The sequence below is a fragment of the Tamandua tetradactyla genome, chromosome 11 (genome assembly GCF_023851605.1).
Source record: "Tamandua tetradactyla isolate mTamTet1 chromosome 11, mTamTet1.pri, whole genome shotgun sequence".
Classification (NCBI taxonomy): Eukaryota; Metazoa; Chordata; class Mammalia; order Pilosa; family Myrmecophagidae; genus Tamandua; species Tamandua tetradactyla.
This window is the reverse complement of record NC_135337.1, coordinates 48,094,823-48,115,970: the sequence shown is the minus strand read 5'-3', so window position 1 is coordinate 48,115,970 and position 21,148 is coordinate 48,094,823. Positions and strand designations below refer to the sequence as shown.

At 38.0% G+C, this 21,148-nt stretch overlaps 1 protein-coding gene and 1 pseudogene across 1 annotated transcript in view; both read left to right on the top strand.

Annotated features, from left to right (window-relative positions):
- Nucleotides 1-21,148, top strand: part of AK5 (adenylate kinase 5) — a 303,940-nt gene that overhangs the window by 140,724 nt on the left and 142,068 nt on the right. The window contains exons 7-8 of the mRNA XM_077120572.1: nucleotides 8,383-8,473; nucleotides 15,960-16,036. Coding sequence (XP_076976687.1) covers nucleotides 8,383-8,473; nucleotides 15,960-16,036 — 168 coding nt within the window. The remainder of the gene's footprint in view (nucleotides 1-8,382; nucleotides 8,474-15,959; nucleotides 16,037-21,148) is intronic.
- LOC143650942 (protein farnesyltransferase/geranylgeranyltransferase type-1 subunit alpha pseudogene) lies at nucleotides 451-2,255 on the top strand (annotated as a pseudogene).

Below are 21,148 nucleotides of genomic sequence, written 5' to 3'. Positions count from 1 at the left end.
ATCACCATCTGCTTCTCCCACTGCTGTGAAAAAGGGAATGCACTAACACCCACGGAAGGGCTGTGTTTCTCTTTAATAATCATGTGCAGCCGGGTAGGAGCAAAGGGTCAGACGTCCCAAGTTCAAGTCCTTGCACTTCTGCTTATTAGCTCTGTGGTTTGAGAAAGTCATGCTCTCTCTGAGCAATTATTCCTTACCTGTAAAATAGATATGACTGCCTGCCTCTCGCTCCCCCGGGGCTGACGTGACATAACCTAGGGAAAGCACTTTGCAACACTACAGCTGTTAAGTGGCTTTAAAGGGAAGGTTAGGAAATATCCTCATTTACGTTTCTCAAATTGCCTTCCCTAAAATTAGTGCAACATTTCAGTACGATAAGGAGTAAATCACTTAAATCTTCTTAAATAGCTTCAAGATCATAATAATTAAGAAGATTGAAAAATTGAAGGGATGCGGGCCGGCGGCCGCGGAGGGGTTCGGGGAGGCTGCGCACATCAGCGGGGGGCTGCCCCAACAGCACCGGCGGCCGCGGAGGGGTTTGGGGAGGCTGCGCACATCAGAGGTGGGCGGAGAAGCGGGCTGTCCCCTATGGGCGACGGGGTTCTGAGCCTATGTCCTGTACAGGGACAGAGCAGAATGGGCTGACAGAGATCCAGCACCGCAGAGCGATGACCCCTGTCCAGGGGTCCGAATCATTTGCAGTGAAAATTTGAGAGATGTTGATGATTATTCCCAAGCTGTTCTGCAGCGAGATGAAAGAAGTGGACGCACTTTTAAAGTAACTCCAGATGCCACCGAGTGAAATGCAGCCAATTATAGAGTGTGGCATTTTCAAAGAGTTCTCTTAAGGTCATCTCAAAAGGATCTACATAAGGAAATGAATTGTGGCCTGCTTTGAAAGGATTATGTGCCTTAGAAAAGCCATGTTTTAATCCTAATCCATGGTATGGAGGTAGTGGTTTCTTTTAATCCCTGCTCAGTACTAGAGGTTGGAAACTCGATTAGATTATCTCCATGGAGATGTGACTCACTCAATTATGGGTATTAACCTTGGATTAGAGGAAGTGTGACCCCACCCATTCAGGTGGGTCTTGGTTAGTTTACTGGAATCCTTTTAAAAAGGAAGCATTTTGAAGATAATGATGAGAAGAGCCTACAGAAACAAGAGCAAGGAGAACCACGAGATCCCAGGCAGCCTTTGAAGATGAAGGAAGATGCCCCCGGGGGAGCTTCATGAAACAAGAAACCTGAAGAGAAAGCTAGCAGACATTGCTATATTCGCCATGTGCTTTTCCAGTTGAGAGAGAAACCTTGAACTTCATTTGCCTTTCTTGAGTGAAGGTAACCTCTTGTCGGTGCCTTAATTTGGATGTTTTTAAAAGCAAGTCTATAAAAATGTCCAAATTAAGGATTGGGACATTTTCAGGGCCTTAGAACTATAAACTAGCAACTTATTAAATTCCCCTTTTTAAAAGCCATTCCGTTTCTGGCATATCGCATTCCAGCAGCTAGCAAACTAGAACAGACTGCATCACTGCAATAATTGAGGAACAGCCCCAAAACTATCGAGTTTGTCATCATAGGAGAGCCTTAGCAGAATGGCTGAAAGATCCATCTCAGAAACTTAAGTTTATTGCTGATATTCTTAATCAAGATGCAAAGAATTACCACGCCTGGCAGCATTGACGATGGGTTGTCCAGGAATTTAAACTTTGGTGTAATGAGCTACAATATGTAGACCAACTTCTCATGGAGAATGTAAGCAATATCTCTTTCTGGAACCAAAGATAGTTTGTAATTTCTGACACCACTGGCTACAATGATTCTGCTATACTGGAGAGAGAAATCCAGTACACTCTGGAAATGATCAAAGTAGTACCACATAATGAAAGTCCTTAGAACGATTTGAAAGGGATTTTTCAGGATCATGGTCTTTACAAATATCCTGATCTGTTAAATCAATTACTTGATTTACAAACAAGTCACAGTTCTTTCTGCCTAATTGCATTTCTTGTGGACATCTATGAAGACATGCTGGAAAACCAGTGTGACTACAAGGAGGACATTCTTAATAAAGCATTGGAGTTATGTGAAATCCTAGTGAAAGAAAAGGACATTATAAGAAAGGAATATTGGTGATACATTGGAAAATCCCTCAAAGCAAACACGGCACAGAAAGTGACCCACCGACAAATGCACAGCAATTAACACCACCAGAAGAACTTGATTCAGTGTTTTCATTTTTTTTTTTTTAAGGGACTCTTGTGGAATTTAAAACTACAATGATCTCTCCCTTTGCTTGTGCTGATGTTAAACATGCATTGCAGGTATTGCTTTTTAACAAGAAGCCAGTGCAGTGCTCCTTGGGCTCCACTGCTATTCATATGAGCTCTAAATAGTTTGATTCTTTTAATGTAAAGTAATTTTGGAGGGGAAAGGGAAAGGAAAAATCTCATAAAGGAACTTTTCTAGTCTTTTGAACATTTTATCTAATTGTTAGCATCAACTCTTCCCTCAAATGATATGTGAGTAAAGATTTGCAGCAGTAAAGATTGCAAGTAATTTTTATGTAAGGAATATGATGTAACTTAAATTTAAGTTCAGTAAGCAGGAAACGCAATTGTTATTTTAGAACTTCTCTGCCACACTGCCAGTATCTTGCTGTCACTGTAACAAGCTAATGCCAAAAGAATGGTCTTGTAATAAAATTGCAGACGTATCTAAAAACAATAAAAGAACAACAACTGCAACAATTAAAGAGGTGAGACTTCTGCTCCCAGTAAAGATGGAAAAGGATAACTGAATTTTTCCTTACATGAAACAAGCGGGAAAAAAAACAGAAAGAAAATATTTTGAAACCATTTCAGGACACTGGGATCAGGAGAGATGAAATGAGAAACAAATGCAGTAACTCCAAAATTCTCCTAGTTTACTGCCTGGAGCGCAGGAAGAGGGAAACCCAGCAGAGCCTGGTGGGCTTAATCCCTGAGTTATGGAAATGGAGCTGAGAGTCCGAGAGCCCAAGGTGGCTAGAGTTTTTCGTTTTGTTTTGTTTTTACTGGTTTTAGATACATCTGCAATTTTATTACAAGAAAGAGTGTCAGAGAGAAGAGAGATGCACAGAGAGAGAACCCCATAGGTATGCAGAGGGTCCCCATGCAGTATACAGCAGAGGACATGCCCATGAAGCATGTCCAATCAGGACATGCCCATGAAGAACCTGTCTGTAGCTTTGGGAAGAACCATACCAAAGAATCAGAGGGAATAGCACCTGGTGGTCACAGCAGGCTGGGAATAGTGCCAATTTCCACCAGCCAGACTAGAAAACCTCTTAATTTATAAGATACTGGGTAAAGTACTTGGAAAAATCTTGCCTCAATAATAGGGAGTAATTAGACTGAAAGTAAACAGAGCTCTGGTCCAGCATAGCGAAGAATCAAACTGTTTTCAAGTAACTATATTGCATGCCAGAAGAAAGTTCAAGATTATATATAGCAATAAAAAAAAAATCCAGTATCCAACAAAGTGAAATTGACAATGCCTGACATCCAATAAAAAATGACTAGGCATGCAAACAAGCAGGAAAATATGCCCCATAATGAAGGAGGGAAAGCAATAGAAATTCTGTTAGAATTAACAAAGAAGTACATTAGAACAGTTTTTATAAATGTACTGCATATTTCAAAGACTTAAATAGAAATATGGAAGATATGAAACAAAGACTCAGTTCAACTTCCAGAGATGAAAGCTATAATGTCTGAGCTGAGAATTATGCATGAGGGAATTAACAGTATATCCATACAGTGGAATACTACAAATCAAACGTGATTGTTATAGATTTAGGATGTTAAACCTAAGGCTCATGCTAACCTAAAAGAAAATGTATGAAAACTATGTAGAGGGAAAAATGAGAAGGGACTCAAAATGGTACAATCAAAAAACAAACAAACAAATAAACAAGCAAGTAAGCATTGATGGAAGAATTGAGGAACAAAAAAGGTATAAGATTTACAAAGACTAAATATCAAAATGGCAGAAGGTCCTGCATTATCAATAGCTACTTTAAATGTAAAAGGATTAAACTCTCCAGTCAAAAGGCAGGGACTGGCAGAATGGTTTTTGAAAAATGACCCAACTTGATGCTATTTACAAGAATCTCAGCTTAACAAAGACACAGGTCAGTTGAAAGTGAAAAGATTTTTAAAATATATAACATGCAAAAGTAACCAAAGAAAGCTATAGTAGCTATAATAATATCAGATAAATAGACTTTAAGTAAGAAACAGTTATGAGGGACACAGATAGTCACTATATACTGATAAAGGGGTCAATTCCATAAGAAGACATAAGAATTCTGAAATATATAAACATCCAATGGCAAATCCCCAAAATATAGGAAGCAAATCTTGACAGCATTGAAGAGAGAAATAGATGGTTCTACATTAATAATAGGAGACTTCGATACACCACTTTCAAGAATGGAAAGAACATGTAGAAAGATGATCAAGAAGGAAATAGAAGATTTGAACAATACTGTAAAACAACTAGACCTAACAGACATATATGGAGTATGTCATCCAACAGTCTTCTCTAGTGCACATCGGTCATTCTCCAGGATAAACTGTATGTTAGGTCATGAAACAAGTCTCAATAAGTTAAAAAATGTTGAAACCATGCTATGTCTTTCTCAAACCACAATGAAACGAAGCCAGAAATCAGTAACAGAGGGAGACATGGAAAATTTACAAATATGTGGAAATTAAACAACAGTCTTAAACAACCAATGGGTCAAAGAACATATCACAAAGGAATTTAGGAGATATCTTGGGGCAAATGAAAGGGAAAACATAACATACCAAAATTTATGGGATGCAGCAGGTCAGGACTTAAAGGGAAGTTTATAGCTCTAAATACCTACATTTAAAAATAAGAAATGGTGGGCAATGGTGGCTCAGTGGCAGAATTCTTGTCTGCCACGTCTGAGATCTGGGTTTGATTCCCAGAGCCTGCCCATGCCAAAAACAAATAAATAAACAAGAAAGACCTCAAATCAGAGGTTTAGAGATAACCTCATACATGAGGGCCTAGAAAAAGAAAACTAAACCCCAAAGCAAGCAGAAGGAAGAAAAAAACAAAAATTAGAGCAGAGATAAGTGAAATAGAGATTGAAAAACTAGAGAGAGAATAACAAAACCAAAAATTGGCTGTTTGAAAGGATCAATAAAATAAAAAACCTTTAGTCAAACTGACAAAGAAAAAATAGAGGATACAAATAACTAAAATAAAAAATGAAAGGTGAGATATTACTAATGATCCCACAGAAATAAAAAGGATTATAAGAGGATACTATGAATAACTGTATGCCAACAAATTAGATTATCTGGAGGAAATGGAAAAATTCCTACAAACACAAATTATCTACACTGACTCAAGAAGAAACAGAAGATCTCAATAGACCGATAACAAGGTATTTGATAAAATCCAGGATCCCTTCTTAGTAAAAGCACTTAGAAAACTGAGAATAGAAGGATGCTTCCTCACCATGATAAAGGGTACAGCTAACATCAGACTCAATGATGAAAGACTGAAAGTGTTCCCTCTAAGATCAGGAACAAGACAAGGATACCCACTGGAAGTTCTAGCCAGAGTAATAAGACAAGAGAAAGAAAAAAATAAAAGTATCCAAATTGGAAAGGAAGAAATAAAACTTTCTCTGTTTTGCAGATGATACTATCTGATATATAGGAAATGTAAAAAAAAAATCCACTACAAAGCTGCTAGAGTAACAAATCAATTCAGCTAAGTTGTGGGGTTAAAAGATCAACACCCCAAAATATAGTGTTTCTATACACTGGTGATGAACAATCTGAAGAGGAAATCAAGAAAAAAAATTCCCATTTACAATAGCAACTAAAAGACATCAAATTTATATAGGAGGGTAAAAAGCCCCAGATAGGCAAAAACATCTTGAAATATAAAAATAAAATTGGAGGACTCACATGTCCTGATTTTAAACTTATCCCAGACCTACCACTGCCACAAGGACAGACATATAGACCAATGGAATAGAACTGAGAGTTCAGAAGTAAGTCCTCCCATATGGCCAACTGATTTTTAATAAAGATTGTCAGGTCCACTCAGTTGAGAAAGAACAGGTCTCAAATCAGAGATTTAGAGATATCTAAATGGAATGGAGCTCAGAAAAACTGAATGTCCATGTACAAAAGAATGAAAGTGAATCCCTACCTCATACCATATACATAAATCAACTCAAAATAGAACAAAGATCTATATATAAGAGCCAGACTATTGAAAGTCTTAAAAGAAAACACAGGGAAGCATCTTCAGGACCTTGTGTTAAGCAATGGTTTCTTAGACTTTACGCCCAAAGTACAAACAACAAAAGAAAAGTCAGATAAATGAGACCTCATCAAAATTAGGAACTGTTGTACTTCAAAGGACTTCATCATGAATATAAAACAATAACCTACACAATGGGAAAAAATATTTAGAAATCACATATCTAATAGGGGTTTATTATCCAGAATATATGAAGAAACCCTACAGCTCAACAACAAAAAGACAAAAAAAAAAAAAACTTGAATAAACATTTCTCCAAAGAAGATGCACAAATAGCCAAAAAGCACATGAAAAGATGTTCAACATCATTAGCCATTGAGCAAGTGCAAATCAAAAGCACAATGAGATACCGTTTCACACTGATTAGAATGGCTGCTATTAAAAGTCAGAAAATAAATGTGGGAGAGAATGTGGAGAAATAGAAACACTCATTTATTGCTGATGACAATGTAAAATGGTGCAACTGCTCTGGAATACAGTTTGGCAGTTCCTTAGAACTCCATCAGTCCCAATACTAGATATTTACCCAAAAGAACTGAAAGCAGGGACTCAAACAGATATTTGCACACCGGTGTTCATAGTGGCATTATTCAAAATTGCCAAAAGATGTATTTAACCCAAATATCCATCAACCGAGGAATGGATAAATAAAATGTGGTGTATATACACAATGGAATATTATTCAGCCATGAAAAAGAATGACGTTCTCATACATGTGACAACGTCAATGAACCTTGAAGACATCATGTTGAGTAAAATAAACCAGACACAAAAGGACAAATATTTTTTATCTCACTGATAAGAAATAATTAGAATAAACAAAGTATAAAATTGGAATTTAGAATACACATTACCAGGATTCAGAGCAGAGACAGGGAATGGGGTATTAATGCTTAAATTGTACAGCCTTTCTGTTTGGGGTGATGGAAAAGTTTTTGGTGATGGACGGTGGTGATGGTAGCACAACATTGTAAACATAATTAACTGCACTGAATTACGTACTTGAATGCGGTGAAAAGGGGGAGATTTTAGGTTGTATACATGGTATTAGAATAAAAAAAAATTTTTAATCCATGGAATTGTACAACACAAGCAGTGAACTCCAAAGTAAACCATAGACTATAATTAATACTGAGATTATAAAAAATGTTCTTTCATTAATTGCCACAAATGTACCACACTAATGCAAGTGTTAATAACAGGATGACATGTAGGAACTCTAAATGCATGATTTTTCTCTGATTAAAAAACAGAATCCATGAGAAATATCTGAATGTAACCAAATAAAGGAGGAAGAGAGGGAGGAAAAAAATTATCAAATTGTACACGTTAAACATATGCAGTTTATTGCATAGTGATTTTAACTCCATAAAGTTATTTTTAAAACTACAAAGCTATATTAAACCAACCACTGAGCTGCTTGAAAAAGCGAAATTTATAAATATAAACTACAAGCTATTTATAAATTCACAAAAAAAATTTTGTGAATTTTAGACAATGGTACAGTAAATATTTAAATCTATAAATGAGAAACTATAGATGTTTATACCCATCTATATCTAAAGATTATTGTTTGGGGGCTATTTCTTTTTTTTTAAGCAATAAATTAGAAAATCTTTTCCTCTGCTATTTAGAACTATATATTTTGCTGGTTGTTATTGTTGTTTTTAATTAGAAATGCTAAGAGCTAGAAAGCCATAGGGTAAATTTCAGTTATCATTTTTTTTCCAAAGCTTTCTTTATAACTTTAGAAAATGTTACACACTTTTCCTAACCATAAGTAACTGTAAATTTACTCCCCCATAGCCTTCTCTCTCTGATATGAGTCGGGGCTTAAAAACACTCTAAACGTCCACTCAAAAATTTAAAACCACTCTAAATTTGATGACTCAAATGCTTTCTTTCTCATTGGCTTGCATTGTTGGATATACAGTTGTGCGATGCATGCTCATCATATTTTAGAGTGAACTAATTCATGTGCTTTTATGTTCCAAACTTGTCTGTCCTTCTGATTTCCCCCAGTTTGATGCAGACCGAGGTGAGGATGAGGTGTTCTATGACATCAGTGTGGCAGTTGACAACAAGTTATTTCCGAACAAAGAGGGTGAGACAGGTAAGTCAGTGGGTTCTCTGGGCAACAGTACACCATGATCACCTGCCAGATGTTTGGGTTTTGTATAAATGGTTAAACGTGATCATTAGTGCTTAATGCCGTAAGGATTAAGGCCTCCACTGCCTTAGAGCCTCGTTGTCTAAAGGCTTTGCTTACTTCATCTTCTTTAGCATTTCGAGAATATTGGCTATTTTTCCTTCGCTAAGTTTGGTCTTTTGATACTTTCTCGTTTAAAAACAGAGCTATAAAATAAAGCAGGAATCAAGGGTTATTCCCCTAATTGCATTGCTCACAGGGTGGTATCAGTAGTTCCCACCATTAGGCGCAGTAAGGGCATGTGAAGGTTCAGACAGAGTAACACGGACACAGGGGCCTGCAGAGCTGCTCAGTGAGAACAGACTGGGGTACCCTTGGGACCTCTGGCTTTTCATCCATAGAAAAGAAAAAGAAGGAAAAGAAAGAAAGAGAGGAAGAGAAGGAAGGAGGAAGAGTACGGAGGAAGAAAGGGATAGAATAGGAAAAAAAAGAAAAGCTATAACTTTGTCCTGGCACATATGAAATCAGCAGATAGTCCCAACATAGCAGAGGACAATGTTACCATAACAGGAAAAAAGAACCCAATCTAATTCATACTTTGTGCAGCAGTTTTAAGTTGCAATTCCTCCAGGATTCCCTAACTCATGTACTTCTCTCTTGTGCCGCCTGGAAAAAGCCTCCCCTTCAATTGATAGCCACTTTCCTGATGTGGCCTTGCCCCTCCTTTTTGTGACACACTCAACTAGGAGTCTGACATTGGTCAGTTGTCCTGTCAATCACATCCCCAATGTATGACCCTCATTTCACCCTCTCTCTCTGCTTTCTGGTCCCTCATAGTTTCAACTCTCACTCCTGGGAGGCTGATCCTCAAACCTTTACTTCAATCCTTACCTTTCTCCTGAGTTCTTCCCTTAGTAGGGAAAGACCAGAAGCTCTGGACTGTAAAGAAACAGGCTAAACTCTGAAAAATATCAACCACAATTTAAAGCCACCTATGAGCAGCTTCAAAGAAAGGAAAGGTAAAAAGAAATGCAAGGTGTCAGTCTTTCTGGGCAGACCCACAGAGCTCAAAGAACTGTGTAACCTCATCTGCCCAATTCTGCAATGATATTTACAAAAACGTAGCCTATCACAGGGAAAGGTGGAAAGGTAGAATACTGAGAAGCCATGAAGATCATGTAAACCAGACTACTGCTGCTCTGAAAATGCTGACTCCTGTGCTTTTTAAATTCACATTTTATTTAGAACATGCTTTAAAAAGAACCCTCTAGCAATAAATATGTATTGGATGTCCTCAGCTTTCTCTTACTGTGGAGTGGAGTTGCTGAATTAAGCTGCTCCTCTTTAGAACTCCTCCTCACTTCCTCTGTCCCTCTTCTGTGGCACTTCTCCAAGGTAGCCTCATTCTGCAGTAAGGCAGCTGCTCTAGCTTCTGCCTGAGGCCGGGTGCCATGTCTTTGAAATCCCCTTGGTGGCATGCATAGTGCCTGGCCCAAAGTCATGGTTTCCAGGGACCCATTCTTTCCTCTCTACACCCCCAAGCTTATGAACAGAGGAGTCTGTATTTATTGCCTCAACGTCTGGTAGCTCCCTTCCCCTCTGAGTCCCCTGAAAGCTGGATTCTGTTCCAGCCTTAAAATAAACTCATCCTGTCTATCAGAGCCCTTAGTGACTGAAATGTAACTGGAGGAACGGTTACATAAAAATAATAAATTCTGGCCTCAAAGGGGGAAGATCAGGAGATCTGGGCTATAAAGAAACACACTAAAATCTTAAAAATATAGACAACTATTTAAAGCCACACAACTCCAACTGTGGGACAGGTGTTGCTGGATTTTCCTCTCTTGCAATAGATAACAGACACCTGCATTTGTAGCTGAAATCTCCTGATTCTCAATGTTGGTGACTCACTCAGAGCCAGGTCTCAAAGTCATGTCTTTGGCTCTGTGCTCAGTTGTCAGCCCCAGGTTCCATCCTTCCACTCTTAATTTCTCTCTCTCTTTTCTTGTATATATATCTTTTTTTTTTTTAGTTATAGTTATATTTTTCTGTAGTTTACAGAAAAATCATGTTCAAGATACAAAATTCCCACAACCCCCCCCCCCATTAACACCTTGCATTAGTGTGGTCCATGTGTTACAATTTATAAAAGAATGTTATTATAATTGTATTATTAACTACAGTCAATGGTTTACATTAGGATTCCCTGTTTGTGTTGTATAGTTGTATGATTTTTTTTTAATTTTTATTCTAGTAACTTACATACAACCTCAAATTTCCCCTTTTCACCACATTCAAATATATAATTCGGAGCTGCTAAATATGTTCACGAGGTTGTGCTACCACCAACATTCATTACCAAAATTTCTCCATCCCTCCAAATAGAAACTCTGTCTGATTTAAGCATTGATTTCGCTTTGGACTTTAGGTGCAGAAGCTCAGCTGCCTCACTCTTCTCATATCACATCCATGGGAATGATTTTCAGTCCTATTTTTCTTGCCCTGACCTTTCTCCAGAGAGCCTGGCAAAAATGTTCTTGCCCTCAAGTCCCACACCAGATTCCTCAGAGATGCCTTGGGAATCCTGTCCTCCACCTTGTAATCACTGAGGGCTTTGCCATTTCTTGCTTACGTTACTACAGGTGCCTTCTACCTTGCCCTAGTCTCTCCCTTCTCTCATGAACTCTGTGGCTGCCATAGGGATCCTCCTAGAATGCAGCTTTGATTGTCCTACCTCCCTGCCAAAACCTTTGATGACTTTCCAGCAGGCTGGGCAATGGGTCTTAGCGAAATAGAGCCCCAAATCCTTAGCATGCCTACAACGGTGCTTTCATGCCCAAGCATCACCTCCCATCAGTCTCCCCTCTTCCACACCAGCCCCCTGAACTTTCTTGAATGCCTCAGTTACCTTCCTGCCTCTGGCCATTTGCACCTGCTCTTCCTGTTGCTTGGGATACCTGTCCCAGTTTGCATCCTTCTGCTCCCCCAACTCCTAGCCTCACCCTTCATCAGGACAGAGCTTACTTTGTGTCTCAGTTTAAATGTGATTTCCTCAAGGAGAGTTTCTCAGACCTCAACCCAGACTAGACTCAACCCATCACCCATTACACCCTTGCACGGTGCCCTGTTCTTTTCCTTCAGGGTATTTATCACAATATATATGTGATTATGCAATTGGATATATGGTTGTTTGTTAAAAATCTATTCCCCTTGTTTTATGAGGACAAAAAGCATTGGGTGGAGGAGGGGCTACATATGTTTGTTTTAACCACTGTTTCTCCAGCGCCAACACAGTGCAGAACGCAAAGGAGGCTTTTATTTCCCAACTGGCTGCCTCGACTGGTTTATTCATCTGAGCCTATTGACAGCCACATCAAATTTTCTTCTGCTCTAGGGCAGACTTTCCATGCCATCACTCAAAGCCTGCCATTCCCCTCCACATCTGCACCCATCGTACTCCATCTGCAATGCCTGCTCCTCTGTGGAGCTCTTCATTAATACTTCCTGAAGAACTATCTGGCCACATCACTCAATCTTTCTGGGCCTCAGTTTCCTCTTCCGTAAAAAGAGGGTACTGATAACCCCTACTTCATAAGATTGCTGTGAAAAATACATGGTTATACTTACAAGGCATGTTGCTAGTCCATTGGGAAATTAATAATAATAGTAAGTTAATATCTTATACTGGCTGAGGATTTGACAGGTCATAGGGAGAGACCAAATATTACCAACATAACTTCTCCCCATTTTCCTAGATCTGCATCTACTCTCTTCTCTTTCTCTTTCTTCCTCCATCACCCAGGCTCTGTCCTGGAATAACTGGAAAATGCCCCTTTCCCTTCTCACCCAGAGCAGACCACCACCACCCAGAAGACTCAAGGAGCTCACCCTCTAGTCCCAAGTACTTCCAAGATACTTTTCTAAATAAATACGGTGCTCTTCCTCAAAAGAATTCTGATGAAAAGTGTTAATAACACTCCCCCCCCAACACCCCATTAGAATTAAGGCTGGATGCAGGTCTGGCACTTAGGAAGTGTTTAATGTCTGAGAGTTAATGAAGGAGGTCAAGACATTCATTTGTAAAAGAAAAGTGTCATTTTACCCTTTTTCACTCATTCAGCATCTATTTGCTAAATGCATACAATTTATATGCTTTGTTCGTGGATTTAGTGATGAAATACAACCATATTCTCAAGCAGCTCACAGTTTATTGGAAGCAACAGGACAAGAACAGAGTTTTCTTTTGAGAGAAGTAGATGAAGAGTTACAAGAGTTTAATTTATTTGTAGACCCCCTTCACTGCCCAAGCCTTGCACTACAGGAGTGTCTCTTTATTTGGTACTGAAAGTGGAAGGAGCACCTTCGTAAAACTGGATTGAAGAGCCACCAGGAAGGAAAAAAGTCTGTAAGACAAGAAATAAGTCTTGTCCCAGGAACAATGTGTTGAGCTTTTTAGTATCTCTCAAGCCAATTTATATCATCTTCCCAGTTAAATCTAAGGAGATAATCTGAAAATAATATTTCTAAAGACAATTCTACATCTGAAACTAGTGACATTGAGTATTGTCTGTGGGGTTGTATATCTCAGCTCAGACCTTTCTCCATTATCTACAGAAAGAGTATGTTTAAATCTAAAAAGAAATTGAAAAAATCATAATGGGGGAAGTAAAAGTCATAGTATTAGTTTTTTAAAATATAGTACCCTAATTTTGGTGTCCTTTTTGAGTAATAAGATTATTAAAATTGTTTTATAATTAAATTGTCCAACAAAAGAAGGCAAAAATGTGTACCATGTCTCTGTTTACCTCCCTATTTTGTATGTCAAACCTTGGGCTATTGTTAAAGGTCCCATTTTCAGCAAACTAAGCAACCAGTGCTGAAAGAAAATGAAAGCTATTCAATCATTATCTGAGCTGATAATGATATCCTTTGCCTGTTGCCTTCTATGATATATTAATACTGTTGCCAAGAGCAACCATGTGTCAAGAAATTCCATCCCTTAATGATACAAGAAAATTTCTGTTAAAAGCCAATCTCTTTTCCTTATAAGCATCGGTTTTCTATTTTCTCAACAAAGATCTTTTCATTTTACTGTTGCTGAATATAGTTTTCTAATAACCTTGTTCTGGCTTCAAATATTAACATGTGATATCTGTTAACTGGGTTGTTTAAGAGCCCTTCACATTGTACTTTTTGAAAATAGCTGAAAGTACAGCTTCTAATTAAATACAATAAGTAGGACACTGGAGCTAAATACATGTTTAATAAGCCTTTGTGTTCAGGTCACATTGCTCACTCTACACAAATCACTCTAAATACGGCTGAAGCAAGGGTATCACTTGAATCCAACTACTTCTCATCACTTCTACTAGTTGTTAGTGGAAAATGTCCATATTGTGGGAGTAATGAAAGCTAAATGAAATTGGCATTACTTTTAATGATGTAGTCAATAGCAGCCACTTAGAAGAGGACTGATAGTCACATGCTCAAGTGAGACTCCATTCTATTGCCAATTCTTCCATTTTCATAGCCACTAAGTGACCTGCCTCCTATCAGCCTTGCACTGTTCCTAATTTTTTCAGAATATAGAAAAGATGGGACACTCTTCCAAGTTGTCTCCTATAGAGTTCCATAGTGAAAAATAATATTTATAGAGCCATTTGGATTTCTACTGCTTAGAATTTAGAATCAGAGGGTGTTAGAAAGAGAAACAAGAGCCATAGGTTTTGTCTTCAACCTCACTCGACTGCATGACCTTGACCAAGTTATTTAACTTCTCTACGTCTCATTTTCCTCTCTTCTAAAATGGGGGTGGGGGGGTGCAATTCTATGAAGTACTGTTCTAAAATGTCTACAGTCTTGGAACACTACACATTCTACTTGTGAGATCTCTCCTGTCTCGTAACACACAAGTACCATCTGATCTACATACCAGGCTTCAAGACAGCCAAGTATTTAGGTCCTAACATCCAGCTTTATAAAAATATTCATTTAAAAAATACCAAAAGTTAATAGAAGAAATAAAGCAAAGAAATAAAAATACCAAAAGTGAAAAAGATAGAGAAGTTATACATAATCCTACTGCTTTGAAAATTCTATATGTAAATTAAAGTCACCCAAATCACCCCTCTAGTCTCACTCTGTTAACGTCATGGTACATAGTCTTCCCAACCCCTTCTAGCAGCTACCTTTTTAACAATGGAATTGCAAGGGCCACTCTTATGATTAAATGGCATCACCTAGAGTTGCGCTGTACACAACATATGCAACCATACATGGCAACTCTAGGTTGGTTATTTTTCAAAAACAGTTTGATGGGTCCAGTATCTCCACTTTAAAAAAAAATCTATCACCCTTAAAATTTTTTCTAAAGGTACAAACACAGTGGACAGTGATGTTACTGATTAGTACTTATTTTGGAATGGACTCACTACTTAGTTTATTTGTTAAACAGCAGGGATAGGATAAGATAAAAGATTATGTAAGATATACCTTGATTCACCTTTGGGGGGAAAGTATGAAAACATCATCTCTGGAGAAGTTACTTATGTGAGAAATATGTGAGATGCTTGACTTAAAAAAATCCATCTTTATTAAATCTTACTCATTGCACATTTTAAGAATTATTTGGTCACGCCAAGTTTACAATGAAACATGCGGTGATTTGTTCTTCACATAGCATTTTATGAGCCCATTGAATTCTGTCTTTCAAGCTAGTGAAGTGATTATATATCCCAGAAAGACAGAGTCGTTAACTTAGGGTGATGGATCATTTGTGCTTCAGGACCCCCATTATGAAAATGGCCAGTTTAATTTGAGCCTTGGGGATTAATGAGGAGACAATTTAATGTAACCTGTCATCTTTGGAGGAAAATATTTCTACTAATACATTAGGTTAACCTGATTTTTCTCACTTTCAGAGACTAAGTTAACCCAAAGACTTGAGAAACTTCAGATTTCCATGGGGTGGGCAAACTCAGCCCTTCTTGTGCTGGAAATCCCTTGCTCCCATTTTGTGCTCTGCTCTCGGTGTTCCTACTGCCTCAGTGACTATTCCACACCCCAGAACCTCTTCTCCTCCTGGCCAACTCTTATTCACGCTCGAAGTTCCAGTTCATAGATTAGTTCCTCTGTGGAGAATCCCAATTCTACCACCACTTCACGACTTGCCAGAATTAATAGTGCTTTCTTTTTGGTTTCTGAACCTAACTGCTGGACAAATCAATTCTTCCCCACAGGATGTCTTCTTCTAATGGACAGAGACAATGTTCAAAGCATCTTTCCATTTTCTGTCTCTATCCCAAGCACAGTGCCGGGCAGATAGAAGGAGTCTAGAAATGTCTGTGAATTTAATGTAACTGTAAGGACAACATGGAAAACCAGTGGCAGATTGCTTTAGAACCATAAATAGGTAGCCTCTATGAACTGATCTTTTCCTTCCTAATCTTAGGTTCAAGTGACCTTGATCCTTCCATGATGTTGGACACTGGAGAAATCATTGATACAGGATCTGATTATGAAGATCAGGTAAGTAAAAAATATTTCTCTATTAAATGTTTCAAATTTGAGCCTTTTTAAAGGCTCAAATATATAAAATTATAATTTTATGAAATTAGAGTATTATATGTTCATTTTATGAAATTTTTATAGATAGCATGACATAGTCCATGACAAATTAAAGTAGCCTGCAGCTTTCACTCACTAGCTCTCCCTTATCCACAAATCCACAGGAACAGTTACTTAAGGAAAGGTTTATTGTTGAAAGACACATGAGATAAGCATGAAGTTCCCTTGCCCAAGAATTTGCCCAGGTCCCTATCACTTCCCACTAATAAACCAACAATATTAACTGAGCATCAACTACATTTTCAATGCTCTGTTTTCTATTTCTAGCCTTTGAAAGGGACTGATCAACAAGGAAAACATAGCCAAGAAGTTAAATATATATTTTCTCTTTGAATAATAAAATGTATCTGGGTCATTTTCCCTTCAGCAGAAGAACACTCCCTACTGCTCTATTTTAATAATCCAAAATAGTTGGCAAATGATCCAAGTCTCTCATTAGGCTCCATTTCCAAAAAAGGATAATACCGGAAATGCCATCCCGCCTCTCATTAGTGCTCCTTGGAGATGGATGAAAGTCAAGTGAACGTGTCTTTGTGGTTTTGTGTGTGCGTGTCCATCTTCAACTAACATATGTCACAAATAAAGCAAGTAGATCTGACAAGTGTCCAAATATAAAGCTTGGACATATTCAGAAGCTGTTTTTATGAGCAAGTTGCTTCCTTCATATCGAAAAGCAAGGAGGAATGTGAATGACTGATTGTGAGAGCCTAAGGTCCGATGCTCCTTCTATCCAGAGTATGGACAGATGAGTAAAGAAATATGGATAATAAATAAGTAGTAGGGGGATAAAGGGTTAAAATTGGGTAGATTGAAATATTGGTGGTCAGTGACAGGGAGGGGTAAGAGGTATGGGATGTATGAGGTTTTTTTCTTTTTTCTTTTTTGTTTCTTTTTCTGGAGTGATGCAACTATTCTAAAAATGATCATGGTGATAAATATGCAACTATGTGATGATATTGTGAGCCATTGATTGTACACCATATATGGACTGTGGTATGTGAAGATTTCCCAATAAAAACATTTTTTTAAAAAAAAGCAAGGAGAAGGCATTGGCAAGTAATATAATAGCTACCATGTATTTATAATAATTTCTATCATTTATTAAATACTTAATACATTATAAATATTGTTCTAAGTCCCTTGCTTTCTTTATTGCACTAATTCTTCACAACATCCTACATAGTAAGATTATTATCTCCACTTTACAGACAACAAAACTAAGACTCAAAGAGTAGTTTTCTCAAAGTTACATAAATAGTGTCATTGTGGGGATACACTTGGGGCACATTCCTAATGCAGCACTATATTCCTCCTCCAAAGACAGGCCATTCAGTGATACATTTCTGGCACCTTTTCAGTTGCTAAACCTTAAGGACCAAATAGAGAAAAATGCCAAAGCAACTGCTGTGAAGGTGAGCTTAAAATCCAGTATTACAGACTGTACAAAAAAATGAACCCATTGATTCAACAAATGTAAGACTTCATGCCTCAAGACTAGAGATACCAGAAAAAGCTGAAAGAGACTTTAGAATAGGAATATTTAAAATACTCAAAAAAGTTAACCAGAAACAAAAGTACAAATACTGTATAGTCTCACTAATATGAACTAATATTACTGAGTGAACTTTGAGAATTGAAGTTAAGAACACATGTTATCAGGAGATTAAGAAATAGGGTTGAGACTGGGCAATTGGTGCTGAAGGAATACAGATTATGCAACAAGACTGATTATAAAAATTCAAAAACGGATAGCACAATACTACCTGATTGTAGCACAATAATGTAAGTACAGTGAATGAAGCTGGATGTCAGTATGATTGAGGGAGGAGGCCTGGGAACAGATGCATATGAAACCAGAAGAAAAGATAGAAGATAAAGACTGAGATGATATAATTTAGGAATGCCGAGAGTGGACAATGATGGTGATTAAATGTACAAATAAAAAAATGTTTTTGCATGTTGTGGTAGTTAGATTCAGTTGTCAACTTGGCCAGGTGAAGGCACCTAGTTCTGTTGCTATGGACTTGAGCCAATGGTACATGAACCTCATCTTTTGCTCATTACATCTGCAGTCAGTTAGGAGGCATGCCTGCTGCAATGAATGACGTTTGACTTAACTGGCTGGTGCTTAAATGAGAGATCGCAGTGTAGCACAGCCTAAGCAGATCGGCATTCCTCATCTCAGCACTTGCAGCTCAGCCCAGGCCTTTGGAGATACAGAAAGAACTCACCCCGGGGAAAGTTATTGGAACCCAGGGACCTGGAGAGAAGGCCAGCAGAGACCATCCTGTGCCTTCCACGTAAGAAAGAACCTCAGTGGAAAGTTAGCTGCCTTTCCTCTGAAGAACCAACAAAATAAATCCCCTTTTATTAGAAGCCAATCTGTTTCTGGTGTGTTGCATTCTGGCAGCTAGCAAACTAGAACACATGTAGAGAACAAATGAATGTCAACACTGCAGGGTGTTGGAAATAGGGGTATATGAGAAAAAGTACAATCGATGCAAGCTAGGGTCTATAATCAACAGTTACGCTTCCACTGAATGTAACAAAGGCATTATGCCAAAACTAAATGTCAACAGGCAGGGGACATGGAGGAGTGGTGTGGATTCTTTGTGGAAGAAAAGGAAATGTCTTCATATAGATTATGGTGGTGAAGGCATGTCTATAAATGTAGGTTGTATTGAATGATGTGTGAATAAAACGGTTTAAAATTGAACAGGGAGAAAAAGTGCTAGAGAAAGAGATGTACCTATTCACTGTCAATAGGGAATGAGAGGTGTAGCCCCTTAGAAAGTAGTGTGGTGGTTCCACTGGAGGCTATGGGTGGGGTTACCATATGATTCTGAAACCCCGTTGCTCAGTATATACCTGGAGGAACTGAGTGTTGGGAGAGGAACGGACATCGGTACACTGGTGTTTATGGCCACAGTGTTCGAGATTCACAATGTGTGGAGGTGGCCTAGAGGTACAACAATTGAGGAATGGAAGGGGGAGCTGTATCATACATACAACAGACTATTGAGCAGCCGCAAGAAGGAATGAAGTTGTGGGGCATGCAACTAGGTGTATGAACTTCAAGGACTGTGTGTTAAATGAAAACCAAGAACAAAAAGACAAATATTATCATGCCTTAATCATATGGACTAACTGTAATATAAAAACTTGAGGAACTGTAGTCAAGAACATGGGTTATCAGGTCGAGGCCTATTGTAAAGGGTCCTAGATTGTAAGCTCTTATAGCAGTCACATATATTCAGGAGTTGTAACTGTTCTTTCTAAATTCTGAGATATTGAGCTATTTTTATATAATCTTGTCATTCCCACGAACTTTGGCATTTTTGTGACACCAGAAATTCAGACTTAGAGCTCTGAAGCTATGACAGTCAGCAGTACCCCATATAGGAACTGTTTTAAAAAGTTGAAAAAATGATCAGACTTCAAGTAGAGATATGAATGAAGCTGATCTGGATAAGACTAATATAAACTAGAATATAGGGTAAAGGATGATATCGTCCATATTTTAAAACTTCAACTTTTGTGTGAGACCAAAGGGAGAGATGTTTATTTGGTGCGAATTTTATATTTTAGGTAGTGCATTACCTGATTTAACTTGTATGATCAGTTTAGTTGAACACCATAAGTGTTCAACTTACTTACCATAAGTACATGGAATTTTTAATAGGGCATGAGATTATGTTGGTTTGTCCATGTTAGTGTGATGCCCCGATATATCCCAGAGTAATCTGGGCAGTGAATAAAGAAGTATTTGCAAAGTCCCCTTCTATATTGAGTACCTAATGTGTGTCAGGTACTGTTTAGGCACTTGAAATATATAACTGTATAAAACAGACAAGAATTCCTGCCCTCAAAAAACTTATATTCTAGTGAGGAAGATGGATTGTAAACAATAAGTATATTAATTAGTAAATTGTATAGAATGTCAGTGGTGGTAAATTTTATTAGAAAAAAGAAAATATAAGTCAGGGTAACTGAGGTAAGAATGCTGGGGAAAAGGACAATTGCAGTATTTAATAGGATGGTCAAGGAAGGCCTCATTAAGAAGGTGAGATTTGAAGGAAGACTTGACCTACAATATAACACATCAGACCATGGAAGACAAAAATAAAACCTTTAAAGTGAACAGACGAGAGTCCACTGGCAGTTTGGTGGGAGAATGCCCACCTTCCATGCAGGAGACCCGGGTTCGATCCCTGGACCATGCACCACCACCACGCCCCCAAAAAAACTGACTTAGACAACTTCGGTAGCAGCAGATTGGATGATGCAATGGCTTCCTTCTATTGAACATCTGTTGTTTTATGGTAGATGAATTATCATTAATCCTTAATACTCAAAAGGTAGCGCTGTTTATTCCCAGTTTACAATTGAGGAAATTGAAGCTCATAGAAGTTAAATGACTTTCCAAGTCTACACAGGTAGCAAGTAGTAGAATCAGGAATCAAACTTTGACCTGCTTGGCACCAAAGTCCAGTTTTTATTTTTATCACTAAAAAAATAAATAAAACATTATCAAGGTCACTGGTAGGTAATCCATTGCAAATTCCATTGAACACTTTTCGGTTCTTATCTCTCTAAAGTTTTTACTGTATTTGACACTGTAAATAAGGGCCCAACAAACTTTTTCTGTAAATGGCTAGGTAGTAAATATTTTAGGTTTTGCAGGCCATGTGGTCTATGGTGCAGCTACTCACTCTATCCTTGTAGCACAAAAATGACCATAGCAATACGTAAACAAATGAGCTTGCCTGTGTTCCAGTAAAATTTTATCTATGAATACAAAAATTTCATGCAATTTTCACATGATTATTTTTCAACCATTTAAAAAGGTAAAACCCATCCTTAGCTGTCAAGTAGACAAAAATAGGCAGCCGGATGGATTTGGCCTGCAGGCTGTAGTTTGTTGACCCCTGCTATATACCATTTTCTCATTCTTGGCATTCTCCCTTCCATTGGTTTCTACAATTTTTAGAGCATTTTATGTTGTTCTAAGTG